Source organism: Haliotis rufescens, unplaced genomic scaffold, assembly GCF_023055435.1.
Source record: "Haliotis rufescens isolate VD_foot unplaced genomic scaffold, xgHalRufe1.0.p SCAF_32, whole genome shotgun sequence".
NCBI classification, from domain to species: Eukaryota; Metazoa; Mollusca; class Gastropoda; order Lepetellida; family Haliotidae; genus Haliotis; species Haliotis rufescens.
Window position 1 is genome coordinate 2,642,924 of NW_025964024.1, and position 14,568 is coordinate 2,657,491.

A 14,568-nucleotide genomic window follows, 5' to 3' on the forward strand; every position below is an offset into this window, starting at 1 on the left:
TGGGAGTGGGGTAAGATACATTTGTGACTGGGAGTGGGGTAAGATACATTTGTGACTGGGAGTTGGGTAAGATACATTTGTGACTGGGAGTGGGGTAAGATACATTTGTGACTGGGAGTTGGGTAAGATACATTTGTGACTGGGAGTGAGGTAAGATACATTTGTGACTGGGATTGGGGTAAGATACATTTGTGACTGGGATTGGGGTAAGATACATTTGTGACTGGGAGTTGGGTAAGATACATTTGTGACTGGGAGTGGGGTAAGATACATTTGTGACTTGGAGTGGCGTAAGATACATTTGTGACTGGGATTGGGGTAAGATACATTTGTGACTGGGAGTGGGGTAAGATACATTTGTGACTGGGAGTGAGGTAAGATACATTTGTGACTGGGATTGGGGTAAGATACATTTGTGACTGGGAGTTGGGTAAGATACATTTGTGACTGGGAGTTGGGTAAGATACATTTGTGACTGGGATTGGGGTAAGATACATTTGTGACTGGGAGTGGGGTAAGATACATTTGTGACTGGGAGTTGGGTAAGATACATTTGTGACTGGGAGTTGGGTAAGATACATTTGTGACTGGGAGTTGGGTAAGATACATTTGTGACTGGGAGTGAGGTAAGATACATTTGTGACTGGGAGTGGGGTAAGATACATTTGTGACTGGGATTGGGGTTACATATATGTGTGAATAGGATCTGGGTTAGATATAGACTGAGCAAAAAATGTTAGAGATAATATTTTTGGAGATGTTTTTTGTAATAAGGACTGATCACACAATTTCACGAAAATATCCCCTAAAATATTCATGAGCAAAACATCTTTTGTTCAATGTATGTGTATGACTTAGATTGAGGTTAGGTGTATATTTGCGACTGGGGTTGGGTTTGTGTGACTAGGTCTTACTGTTAGATATGTATATATTGGATGTTCACATCTGTCAAGTTTGGTTCTGTCAGTTTAGCCTTTACATCAACTATCAAAAGCAAACAGGGTAGTTTGGTAGTTCACAATTTGCTTACCACCATGGAGGCACCTACACCGAGCCCCCAGTCACCCCGGAGTCAGAACTGGGAGCAATACATGCCACATTTGTATAGGAAAATGAGACAGTATTGGTGTGTTACAGAATGGAGGCATCACTATAATGGACCGGCCGTTGGTCTTCTCACATGCTGTCAGTCGTAAAGAAGCTGATGATTTGATGGACAAGGAAAAGAAGAAGGAAAACAAGCTGGATAAGAGGAATCTCTTCCTTGTGAGAGAGGGCTGTAAGTAAAGGAGAAACCACTTCTGTGAGTGGCTTCTGTCACCATTCCTTGTGAGAGAGGGCTGTGGGTGGCTTCTGTCACCATTCCTTGTGAGAGAGGGCTGTGAGTGGCTCCTGTCACCATTCCTTGTGAGAGAGGGCTGTGGGTGGCTTCTGTCACCATTCCTTGTGAGAGAGGGCTGTGAGTGACTTCTGTCACCATTCCTTGTGAGAGAGGGCTGTGGGTGACTTCTGTCACCATTCCTTGTGAGAGAGGGCTGTGGGTGGCTTCTGTCACCAATCCTTGTGAGAGAGGACTGTGGGTGGCTTCTGTCACCATTCCTTGTGAGAAAGGGCTGTGGGTGGCTTCTGTCACCATTCCTTGTGAGAGTGAGCTGTGGGTGGCTTCTGTCACCATTCCTTGTGAGAGAGGGCTGTTGTTGACTTCTGTCACCAATCCTGGTGTTGTTTACTGATGGTGGCCTATGTGATGGTGCAGCTGTTGTTGTTTACTGACTGTTGTCTGTATGTTGCAGTGATCCGACCTGGCACTCAGGCAGCTCAAGGTATATCCAAGGCAGATCTTGACAAACGAGCCAAGGTAGATAACTCTAAAATTCCTGTGAGACTGGTTTAAATACAGAGAGAGCCTCAGTGAAAGGAGGTGTATGTTTCTACTGACCTACAAAATATATTATGATTCTAAACATTGTTCCAAACACTTTTCTTTAAACTTTCAAGTTCTCTTTGAAAATGTGAACATTATAACAATTCCACCATGGCTGTCTGTAAGTAATCAGGACTAGACAAAACTAGTGGTCGATAACATGAACATTGGCTAACACTATTGGAGTAGAATGTCACACAATCAACAGTTTTCTGAAAAATGGATTATTACCAGTGATTGATTGGTATGTGGATTACAAATCATGTGGGGATATGCAGGGGTGAGAATCTTCCTCAGATCTGTGGATTCGCAAATTTCCACAAATTTGTTAAAATCTGATGACCCTGACCCCCAAATTATTAATCACGCTCCACTGAAAAGAAGTTTCAGCTGAAAAGGAAAAATCCATTCTCATCCCTTGATATCTCTAATATTATTTACCAAAGCTTACAACTTACGTCCTATGTCGCCCCTTTGGGACGCCAGGTTAGAAGTGCTGTCCAGTAGCCTATGCTGATTGTAAGAGGCGACTTAATGAATCAGGTGGTCAGAATCGATGACTTCATAGGGGGCACGGGTGGCCCAGTCGTCTAAGGCGCCGCGATTCGCTGTGCAGAGTTGCGTCCCTTGGGCACGCCAGAAACCTATGATCGTGGGTTCGAATCCCGGTTTGCCCCGATTATGTTTCTAGGTTTGTCAGCACCATACCCGTGCTCGTGGGTTTCACCGAAGTGGTAAACGTCTGAGACCTGCATCACTTCGGGCTTTCCTCCCACATTAAGCTGACACGCCGCGATATAACTGGAATACTGTTAAAAAGCGGCGTTAAACCCAACTCACTCACTCGATGACTTCATTCATTGCATGTCCTCATACCTGATGGTGTGGATCATTGCTGTCAATAGCTCGCTGACTTGGTTGAAGCATGTCATCGATCCCAATTACATGGATCGATGCTCATGATATCAATCACTGGATTGTCTGGTCCAGACTTGATTATTTACAGACCGCCATCATATAGCAGGAATATTGCTGAGTGCGGCGTAAAACAACAAACCAACCCACCAACAACCATTCTCCTTAATAGCGATCACTGGATTGTCTGGTTCAGATGCTTATAGCTGGAATGTTGCTAGGAGCAGCATCAAACAACAAACAACATACTATGTCCCTTGTGTCTACAGATCGAATCGCAGATGCGTCAGAAGCTGAAGAATGCAAACATCTTTGTGTCCTCAACCCGCCTCTGTATCCAGAACCTGCCCGTTGCCATGGAAGACGCGGTGCTTAGACAGAAAATACTGGAAGCAACAGACGTTGCAGCTAAACATATAACAGAGGTAAGTCTTACCCAAGGTAGTGGAAGGACAGTAGTATCAGGGTAGTGGTATTACCATTATCAATCTCATTAAAATCAGATCTTAGTCCTCGCTACCGCTAAACAAAGATCTGAGGACATCCCATTAGGGGTCACGTCAGAACGACCTTTCATCCGACCAATCAGAGCTTCGCTTACCAGATCATGAAAGTGACAGTCGGAATGTGATTTCTAATCATGCAACCTCGAAAACTTTTACACGGGGTATTCGGAACGATAGTTACAGGCTTAATGACTGAATCCATACAATGTAGACCATCTATTAGCCTTTCCAGACTGTTCTTTTGTTTAGGTTAAACATGTACGTTAACGGGATTCCATATGCGTTGTTTAGCATCGTGCTGACAACAACCACTCAGAAAAACAACAAAATTACGCAATTATTCAACATTACAAAATGCCACGCCTGTCAGAAAATGAGCGTCTGCGAGCTGTTGGTATGCTTGAAGCAGGATCGTGTCAACGTGATGTTTCAAGACAATTTAACGTCCACAGAAACACCATTTGGTGTTTATGGCAACGTTGGCAACAGACGAATGCAGTCAGAGACCATCCTCGGTGTGGCAGGCCACGTGTAACCAATAATCGACAAGACAACTGGATTCGTACAACACACCTACGAAAACGATTCCAGCCAGCAACAGTGACTGCAAGAAGCATCCCTGGCTTTCGACGAATATCTTCCCAAACCGTACGTCATCGCCTCAGATGTGCAGGGATTGTCGCCAGAAGACCGCCAGACGTCCCATTTTGACAGGAAACCACCGTCCACAGCGATGGACGGATTCGAGTGTACCGACGTCGAGATGAACATTACATCAATCATTGTGTCATGGAAGAAGATCGGTTCGGGGGCGGCCGCGTTATGGTATGGGGTGGGATTACAGCAAGACAAAGGACCCGTTCGATAGTGGTAGAGGGAAATCTCAATGGACAGCGCTACCATGACGAGATCATCGGCCCTGTTCTACTGTTTTTGCGTTGTCATGGCTCAGGCATTACCTTTCAACATGACGCCCGGCCTCATATTGTTCGACTTGTTCAGGATTCTCTTCAACAAAACAACGTGAATATCATCCCCTGGCCGGCTCACTCCCCTGATCTCTCACCAATCGAGCACATGTGGGATGAGATGGATCGGCGCCATCGACTTCAACCACGTGTTCCACAGACACTCCAGGAACTTCGAAACATGCTCCAACAGATATGGACAGATATCCCACAGGAATTTGTGCGATGCCTGGTCCATTCCATGAGACGAAGATGTGTTGCTTGCATCGCAATCAGAGGTGGACACACACGCTATTGATTTATAAATTGACATTTTGGCATGTTCATTTTTTTATGAAATCACGCATTTTCTGAAGTCAGTATGGCAATTTAAACCATTTGAACACTTATAGGAGTCTTTTATCTGTTGCAAACCGAAATTGTTTCAGTTTGGTTAATAACATAACTTTGCATTAAATCTTATTCAATGTCACAGGAACTTTTGTTGTTCAGTATATATCAAGTTATCTGGTGTAGGGGGTGGGCTTGTGTGGTGGGGATAACTTTTGCCAGAGCACATGTATTAACCAAGGGATGAAGTAGTGCCTTTTGTCATTTAGGAATTTAAGAAAAAAATAAAAATTCATATTTCCATGGCAACAAGTTTGACTTTGACTCTGTTCAAAGTGGTGTGTTTGTCTGGACAATTTCTCTAAAACTAATAGGTAAGCTTACTTGAAACTGTGCACACACAAAAACCAAGTTGTCAACTGGTGCCTTTTCCTACTTTGGGATTTTTAGAATATATAGTTCTGTTTCCATGGCAACAAGTTTGACTTTGACTCTGTTGATATTGGTGTGTACCTGACATAGAAATACAAAGTTTTGAATCCCAATTCCATGGTATTGTTTTGATATTTTGATAGCTCAATAACTACTCTTGTAAACAGACAGACAGAATCGATAGCAATTCTCTCATCAAGCTGGACTGAAGTAACAGTCAGATGATTTGTTCTTTCAAATTTGTGGGAACCGGAGGGATTTGTTATCTTCTGACGACTCTTGATTTAGTTGGTTTCAGATTCTGCAGAACCTACAATAAAGTAACATGGGGAAAAACAACAACAAAAAACACTTTTTCTTCGTTCTTCCCAAAGTAAACATGTATAAATGACAAAAACAACCGTGCATACAAAAGATAAGACCGTAAGACACTGCTCACATGGCAGCAGATTGGAAAGTAATCGGAAATATCTTTTTATTTATATTCTTCCACACCAACAGACCAGGATTCTCCACACCAGCTTCCTGATGATGTTGTGCTGCAGATGTTGATGTGATGTTGGTGACGATGCCTTTTTGCTTTATGTCATCTACTTATCGTCTGTTGTGCTTACTTACTGATACGTGTTGTGTTGTGTTGTGTAGTGTCGGATCATGCGGGACACAACCCGGGTGACCAACAAGAGCAAGGGCAAGTCTCGGGGATATGCGTTTGTGGATTTCTCGGAACACCAACATGCTCTGGAAGCCCTGAAGACAATCAACAACACAGTGCATGGCGGCAAGGTCAGACAGTACTCTCAATTCCTATATCTCTTGTGCCTTTGTATACACTTGCTGGCTGTCCAGTAAAAAGTATCCAATCCTGTTCCCCTAGCAACATATTTGCAACTTATTTCATAGGATTAGTGATGCGTTATTTGAACCAATAATGTCGCAGTTACAAGTTTTTGAAGTCACTTCTCAAATTTGTGTTGAGTGTTGTCATACTGATGTTCAGGCCTCCTCTCTAATGAGATTGGAGGCTTCATTGAGAAGTTCATATTCTTCAGTTTGTCAGATCGAGTCCTTTAAGTGTCCTTATGACATGTTGTCAGTCCTTATGACTTGTAGGGGTCACGGGTGGCCCAGTGGTGCAGCGTTTCGCTGTGCAGAGTTGTGTCCCTTGGGCATGCCAGAAACCTATGACTGTGGGTTCGAATCCTGGTTTGCTCCAATTATGTTTCTAGGTTTGTCAGCACCATACCCGTGCTTGTGTGTTTCACCAAAGTGGTAAACATCTGCGACATGCATCCCTTCGGGCTTTCCTCCCACATTAAGCTGACCGCCGTGATATAACTGGAATACTGTTAAAAGCGGCGTTAAACCCAACTCCCCACTCACCTTATGACTTGTTGTCAGTCCTTGCCAATTGCTTCTTGCCTGATCGTGTGTGGTGTTTGTGTTGCTGCAGAGGCTGATCGTCCACTTCTCCCTGGAGGACCAGAGGATGCTGCTGATTCGCCAGAAGAAGCTGGAGAAGATGAAGGTGCGTGTGATTCTGCATCTGGCTCCTCCCTGTAGCACACAGCAGAGGGACGGGGCCCGGGTCACGGACTCACTCAGTGCTCTGAGGTGTCGCTGTTCCTCCGCTGGATCCACTTATAATGATCCATGGGTTATCACTATATACCAGTGTTCATAGGTTTCATCAGTAGAGTGAAGCCCATTTCTGGTGGCCACCACCGTGATATTGCTGGAATATTGCTAAAACGCCGTAAAACAATAATCACTCACTCACTCACTCACTCACTCACTCACTCACTCACTCACAACCACCCACTCACTCACTCACTCACTCACAACCATCCACTCACTCACTCACTCACAACCATCCACCAATTCACTCACTCACTCACTCACTCACAACCACCCACTCACTCACAACCATCCACCAATTCACTCACTCACTCACTCACAACCATCCACTCACTCACTCACTCACAACCACCCACTCACTCACTCACTCACAACCATCCACCAATTCACTCACTCACTCACAACCACCCACTCACTCACTCACTCACAACCATCCACCAATTCACTCACTCACTCACAACCACCCACTCACTCACTCACTCACAACCATCCACCAATTCACTCACTCACTCACTCACAACCACCCACTCACTCACTCACTCACAACCATCCACCAATTCACTCACTCACTCACTCACAACCATCCACTCACTCACTCACTCACTCACAACCACCCACTCACTCACTCACTCACAACCACCCACTCACTCACTCACTCAATCACTCACAACCACCCACTCACTCACTCACTCACAACCACCCACTCACTCACTCACTCACAACCACCCACTCACTCACTCACTCACAACCATCCACTCACTCAATCACTCACAACCACCCACTCACTCACTCACTCACAACCACCCACTCACTCACTCACAACCATCCACTCACTCAATCACTCACAACCACCCACTCACTCACTCACTCACAACCATCCACCAATTCACTCACTCACTCACAACCACCCACTCACTCACTCACTCACAACCATCCACCAATTCACTCACTCACAACCACTCAATCACTCACAACCATCCACTCACTCACTCACTCACTCACAACCACCCACTCACTCACTCACAACCACCCACTCACTCACTCACTCACAACCACCCACTCACTCACTCACTCACAACCATCCACTCACTCAATCACTCACAACCATCCACCAATTCACTCACTCACTCACTCACTCACAACCACCCACTCACTCACTCACAACCATCCACTCACTCACTCACTCACAACCACCCACTCAATCACTCACTCACAACCACCCACTCACTCACTCACAACCATCCACCCATTCACTCACTCACTCACTCACTCACTCACTCACTCACTCACATCCAACCATCAAAAGAGGGAAAGGACACAGGTGACACAGTGCTCCAATGTACCGCAATACCTCAGCTGGATCCACTTATTTTGATCCGTGGAGTATCCCTCCCACATGATCTTGACATGCCCTGTCGCACAAAGGTTCTCTTCCTCCAGATGTATTGAGCCTTAGTCTTACAGTCCTTCTCATAATGTCCACGGCTGGGTATTCTGGTCCAGAGTTTTAATTACAAGCTGACATTGTGTTTGTTGTTTAACACCCTTCTCAGCAATATTCCAAGCTTTATGTTGCGTGGATCGATGCTCATGATATTAATCACTGGATTGTCTGGTCCAGACTCGATTATTTACAGACCGCCGTCATATAGCTGGAATATTGCTGAGTGCGGCGTTAAACAACAAACCACCACCACCTTCAAGCTTTATGACTTCAGTCTTTAAATAATCAAGTCTGGACCAGACAAGCCAGTGATTGACATCAACCAAGTCAGCGAACCTGATCAGAGTTGTCCCATCAGTCGCCTCATATGACAAGCATAGGTTGCTGAAGACCAATTCTAACCCGGATCTTCACGGGTGGCAACTTTGGTTCTAAATCATTCCTGTTATCCGCCTCTTACAAGTAGCTGGAATATTGCTGAGTGTGGCATTAAACAATAAATAATACTTAGCCTGCAACATCTGAATAGGTTTGTACATTTAATGATGCTCTGTCATATGTACAGTGATTTAGCTTGAAAATTCCATTCACTACCTTATTCATGTAGATGTATCCTGTCATTCATACTACTGTTGTGACATGGACCTGTCGGTACATTGTAGTCCATTTTTGTTTAGGAGAGATATAGGATATTTTGTGGGAGGACATCTTCCCGAGGCAAGGGAGTTAGCCCAATTTGGCAAGGGTGAGAACTGGACTTTTACAGTCAGTTAACTCCCTTGCCTTGGGAAGATGGTTGGAGGAAAAACATTAAAAAAATCACTCATTCAAATTCTGCTGTTTTTCTTTCCAGGCTCGGAAAGCTGCGGTGATGAAGAAGGATACGTCAGAAGACACCAAAGGGGGAAGCAGCTCCCAGAAGTCTGTGTCGGTGAAACTGGGTCAGGTGAAAGCCAGTGCCAAGAGGAAGAGCGAGCAGGACCTTGTGGCCAGGAAGCTGTGGACAGGGCCTAAAGGTCTGCCATCTCACTCAGGGGCTAAAGTCAGGCACAAGTCCAGGCAAGGGCAAGGCCAAGGTCAAGGGCAGGGAAAGGGAGAGAAGAAGGATCACATGAGGAAAGGTCAGAAGAGGCCAGCATCAAATATTTCTGAAAAGGTAATCATATTTTGTCTTAAGGTCTGACAGACTAGTCACGAAGCTGTCTCAGCTAAGACAAATCTTGGCAACTTATGATTTATATTTTGACTGCTGTGACAGCTATTCTTGAAGATGTCTTAAATCTTTCACAACGTCATCTTACTTATGACAGCGAGCTCTGTTGGGAAGCAGGTAAAACAAGCTGTGTGTATCCCAAAGACGTCAACCATTATTCTGGGAATTTTCTAGATCAAACTTTTATTGTTATTGTTTATTAAATTATATATAAGTTTTAATGATAAACGCTTAAACTGCTATTGAAGATAGATGTTGATGTTGTGATAAATATTTGTTGTTATGTACAATTGATCAATGAAGGATATAATCGTAAGCTACTTTCCTTAAAAAAACATACAGCAAGCATTGAAGATAAATATACAGAATTCAAAGGATGATGCAAAGGGAAAACGAAAATGTGATAAAAAATATATGCAGAAATAAGTAGCAATGACACCGATTTTGCTTTCAAGGAGCATGACATGAGCCACGTGGCAGTTGTGGGACGTAGCAAATGTGTTGCAACCATGTCAATTTTTTGCCAATATAAACAGGGTCTTACATTTTACAGCGTTCTTTTCATTCAGTTTATAAGAACACCTGTAACTGAAATAATTTGTAGACAAAGCTAGGACGATAGCTGTGCCCTTTTTAACCTGAGAAACAACAACGTTCAACTCAAACAACGACTAGACTAAATGCTACACAGTGAAACAAGTCAACTTATCATGACATTGTTTACAATATTATAGTCAAGTCCCGTTAATCCGACGTGGCTGGTTGCATATGATTTTGTCGGATTTGTGAGTATGTCTGATAAACGAAATTAAGTAGTACCAAGGTTTGTCGGTCGTAGTTCGCGAAAGGTTCTTCTGACGTGACCTGTAATGGGATGTCCTCGGTAATAGCGAGAACTTGTATCTGATTTTAATGAGATTGATGTAATCTAAGCATGTGATTAATCCTGTTTTCTTTATTTAAAGCCTTAATTGTTTATTGTTGAGCAAAGTGTATCTCTGCAGCTTTGTAATATGCAGCTACCAGCCGACTCGTCTCGCATCAAAACACTGGCTGTTTACTCGCGGGCAAATAACCACGGAGTACGCTCATCACTGTGTCGGATAAACGAGACTGATGATGATGATGATGATGATGATGATTGAGTGATTTCGGTAATTCATTGCAAATTAGGTGTGTCGGAGTCGGGAGTGCTGTCGGATTAACTGGTCTAAATAGCATTGATTTAATCGGTTCCCATCATTAGTGTCGTATAAAGCCAATTGTCATATTAACGAGTGTCGGATTAACGACTTGACTGTACTTCAGACTGCAGCTTTCGATAACTATGCTGCCCTGGGTCTAGGGAACAATCACAAGGAAAAGTAAAAAGCCTTTGGACATAATGCCAGATGATCAAATTTGCATATCGATACTGATTTAACTTAACATAGAATAAGGTTGTTCATGCATGTCTTCTGAGCATATTAAATAAAAGCAAATTTTCAAGAAAGTTAATCACAGATGCCTATATCCTCCTTGAACCCCACACAATAGAAATAAAAATAGAACTTGCTAAATAACTTTGTAAATATCCTCTATTCATGTATGTTGCGTTGTTACACGTTCGGGATTCATTGTCATGTCCTTTAATCTTGATCTATCTCCTGCGAACTGTCACATCAAAGGCTAAGCTAAAATCCTTAAATATTCCAAGTCCAACAGTAGTCAAATACTGTATTCCTAGGATGATATTACACAACTTTTTATTTGGTTACATACTAGTTTGAACAACCCCCAAAAAAGAGAAAAAAAAGAAGACACCACCCACCCACACTATATTTTCAAAAACCATTGCCTGAGAACCAATTCTTTTATTTTGCTAAGCCTAATAAACGTGATACTATCTACAAGGACAAGAAATAAGTGCATCATATCGGTATGGTCACATGCCAAAAACAGACAGGTTGTCAAACACAATTGAACTAACATCCTTTTGCTGGATGTGAGAAGGAAATCCTGAACAAAGAACAAGGAAACATGCGTCCACACATACAGGATGTCCCGCAAACTGCGATGTGGTTTACAAATGGTTTATGCAACGCTCCCTGAGAGCAGATTGATAATTTGGAAAGGAATGTGAATCAACCTACCTAGATTTTAAACCGACCTTATATATCTTAAGTATTTTTTTACACAACACTGAAGAATAAGCTTGAATCGTTGTAAACCGACCTTATATATCTTAAGTATTTTTTACACAACACTGAAGAATAATCTTGAATCGTTGTAATCCAACCTTATATATCTTAAGTATTTTTTACACAACACTGAAGAATAAGTTTGAATCGTTGTAAACCGACCTTATATATCTTAAGTATTTTTTACACAACACTGAAGAATAAGCTTGAATCGTTGTAAACCGACCTTATATATCTTAAGTATTTTTTACACAACACTGAAGAATAAGTTTGAATCGTTGTAAACCGACCTTATATATCTTAAGTATTTTTTACACAACACTGAAGAATAAGTTTGAATCGTTGTAAACCGACCTTATATATCTTAAGTATTTTTTACACAACACTGAAGAATAAGCTTGAATCGTTTTCTTTCATCTTTCATAATGGAATAATCATTCATGGATTAATTGATTTTCAAACAGCATGCCATTGGCTGCACATAATCAACAAGGTGCTCAATCTGTTACATGCTATATATTTCATATGTTGTGTTCATAGTCACAGGGAAACCACGGTCACTCTCCATATGAATTAACTGCCATTCACAAGAAAAAGTCACGGTCATTGCGATAGCATGCACATACGCTGCTAGTTTTTCGACTGAAATATACGAAAAATCTTGTTTCACAAAATTTTTTATTTGGAATGATTGTTATGCTGACATCTGTTATTGACTTGCAGTTAGGCATGAGTCATTATTGATAAATACAACATTTCAGCGAGGTTTGCTAGCATCTGTTGTTCAGGTTTTGAAAGTGCAAGTGGAAAAAACTCAGTTTTGTGGTCAGAAATGATACAGCAGACCCATACTGTCGAAGTGTTTTCTTCAACAAGATGTCTTTTGGTTGCCATTGTTCCTGTTGTAAACTCCTAAGACAGGTCCGACCCTGCCTTAATTTTTGTGTTAAACTCAGGATAACGTATCACTGACAGCTTTGAGAATAGACTGAGGGAAGATTTGTTTGGCTACACCTCCTTTACGCCAATCTTAGCGATACGACAGCTTCATGAATAGGCTGTCTATATGTGTAATAACAGGTCTGCCAGAGTGAGCAGGTGTTATACTAAGCACTGACCCACAAATTGAAAGCAAGCTATGGTATACTGCCCCAACAAACTAGACAAGCGATAAAACTCTTTTCTCTCCAAGAACCACCATTACTTGCTCCTTGGCGGTCTGGGGCACAGATGCACAGTTATCCAAGGCGCCGCAATTCGCTGTGCAGAGTTTCATCCCTTGGGCACGCCAGAAACCTATGATTGTGGGTTCGAATCCCGGTTCGCCCCGATTATGTTTCTAGGTTTATCAGCACCATACCCATGCTCGTGGGATTCATCGCAGTGGTAAACGTCTGTGACCTGTATCACTTCGAGCTTTCCTCCCACATTAAGGGGCACGGAGCTACAGCAATTCCCCGGGACTGTTTGTTGCCTTTGTTATTGTTTTTACCTTTGAGTACCTGGATGATATAGCAGAAATCTAGACTAGGTCGTGACCTGTGCTGCACCATTCATAAGCGCATTTGTCGCTTTTGTTGATAGTGTAACTGACACTATCAACAAAATGAAATACAGTTTTGTCTTGGAAATAATAAGGAAATGTAGGTATCCGTGTGGGTAGTTATGGTAAAGGTGACGAGGTTTTGATCAGTCACTTGCTTGGTATTGTGAGATTTTTGTTTACACTATGCTAACTTGCAACACAAAGTAAATATTTCACCTGAGCATTGCTTATTTTATCGTGTGTATATTTTATAGTCAAAATGTGTAAAATTTTCAACTTATTAAATGCCTAAATATTCAGTTATCAATTTGTAAATTACTGAAATATTTAGACATTTAATAAATTGCCTGAGTGAATCACATTTTACACATTGACTGTAACATATACATGGCTTCAAAGGCCTACAAACGCTTGTGAAAACAATATCTGTCTCGCATGGAAGAGCTTCCCAACGAAAACATAGAGGAACACGAATGATTCTATTCAATGCAACAGCAAATGAATGAAAGCTAAATGCAAATATCATAACCTGGTCACTAGCGGGATACGATCTCATCACCTGGTGCTTTGGACTGCCCGGCCCCTACGCCCCCTCAACCACTGTTGAATAAATACAACCCTACAACTAGTCTTGAAGTGGTGCATTTTGTGTTTGTGTGACAAATTTGTGCCACTGGAGTAGAACTAATAAACAGCTGAATAGCATTAATCTTGAAAACAACATCTGTTGCCTTGTTAATTTGATTTTTTTTGTGGAATAAATGTGGATTAAAAAATATCCCTTAAGCCACATAAACACATACATGACATAAGTGACATACTTATTATCCCTTGCCATGAAGTGGAAGGGGGATATAGGAATGAGTGCTGTCCGTCCATCTCTCCGTCCATCCGTCACATTTCCTTTCCGGAGCAGATCTTGAAAACCGTACCATATTTCCTCACTAAACTTGGCACATAGATAGGTCTAGTGGTGAACTGGTGCCTGTTGATGGTTTGGGATTTTAAAAAATAATTTTTTTTCGAGTTTCCATGGCAACGACTTTGACTTAGACTGAAAATGGCGGTAGTCCTCGTTTCTGGAGCAGATCTTGAATAACGTACCATATTTCTTCACCAAACTTGCCACATAATGTCATCTCGCAGTTTTTGAATATATTTCCTTTCTTTTTGGTAAGTTCTGCATTTCTTGTGTGTATGTTCCTCCAAAAGTGTCATGGACACGGTTGTTGCATTCACTGACTAACTTCATGCAGAAACACAAATCATTACAAATACAACAGTGTTACTGATCTTAAACCTACTCAACTGTATAAACACTGCCTCCTATCCTGTATATATTCTTGTCAACCATATTCTGTACTTCACTTGCTTGATAACAGCATTAGAACCTACACCGAAACCATCGCTCCTAATTGTAATAAAGATGTTGTTCGTCCATATGTCTCATCCTTACTCATTACAAACAGTTA

General features: G+C 42.2%; 1 protein-coding gene across 1 annotated transcript in view; it reads left to right on the top strand.

Moving 5' to 3' along the window:
- LOC124152081 (RNA-binding protein 28-like) overlaps positions 1 to 14,568 on the top strand; it is a 56,017-nt gene that overhangs the window by 14,848 nt on the left and 26,601 nt on the right. The window contains exons 15-20 of the mRNA XM_048380717.1: positions 1,138 to 1,279; positions 1,794 to 1,858; positions 3,109 to 3,264; positions 5,721 to 5,861; positions 6,529 to 6,603; positions 9,011 to 9,313. Of these exons, the coding sequence (XP_048236674.1) occupies positions 1,138 to 1,279; positions 1,794 to 1,858; positions 3,109 to 3,264; positions 5,721 to 5,861; positions 6,529 to 6,603; positions 9,011 to 9,313 (882 nt within the window). The remainder of the gene's footprint in view (positions 1 to 1,137; positions 1,280 to 1,793; positions 1,859 to 3,108; positions 3,265 to 5,720; positions 5,862 to 6,528; positions 6,604 to 9,010; positions 9,314 to 14,568) is intronic.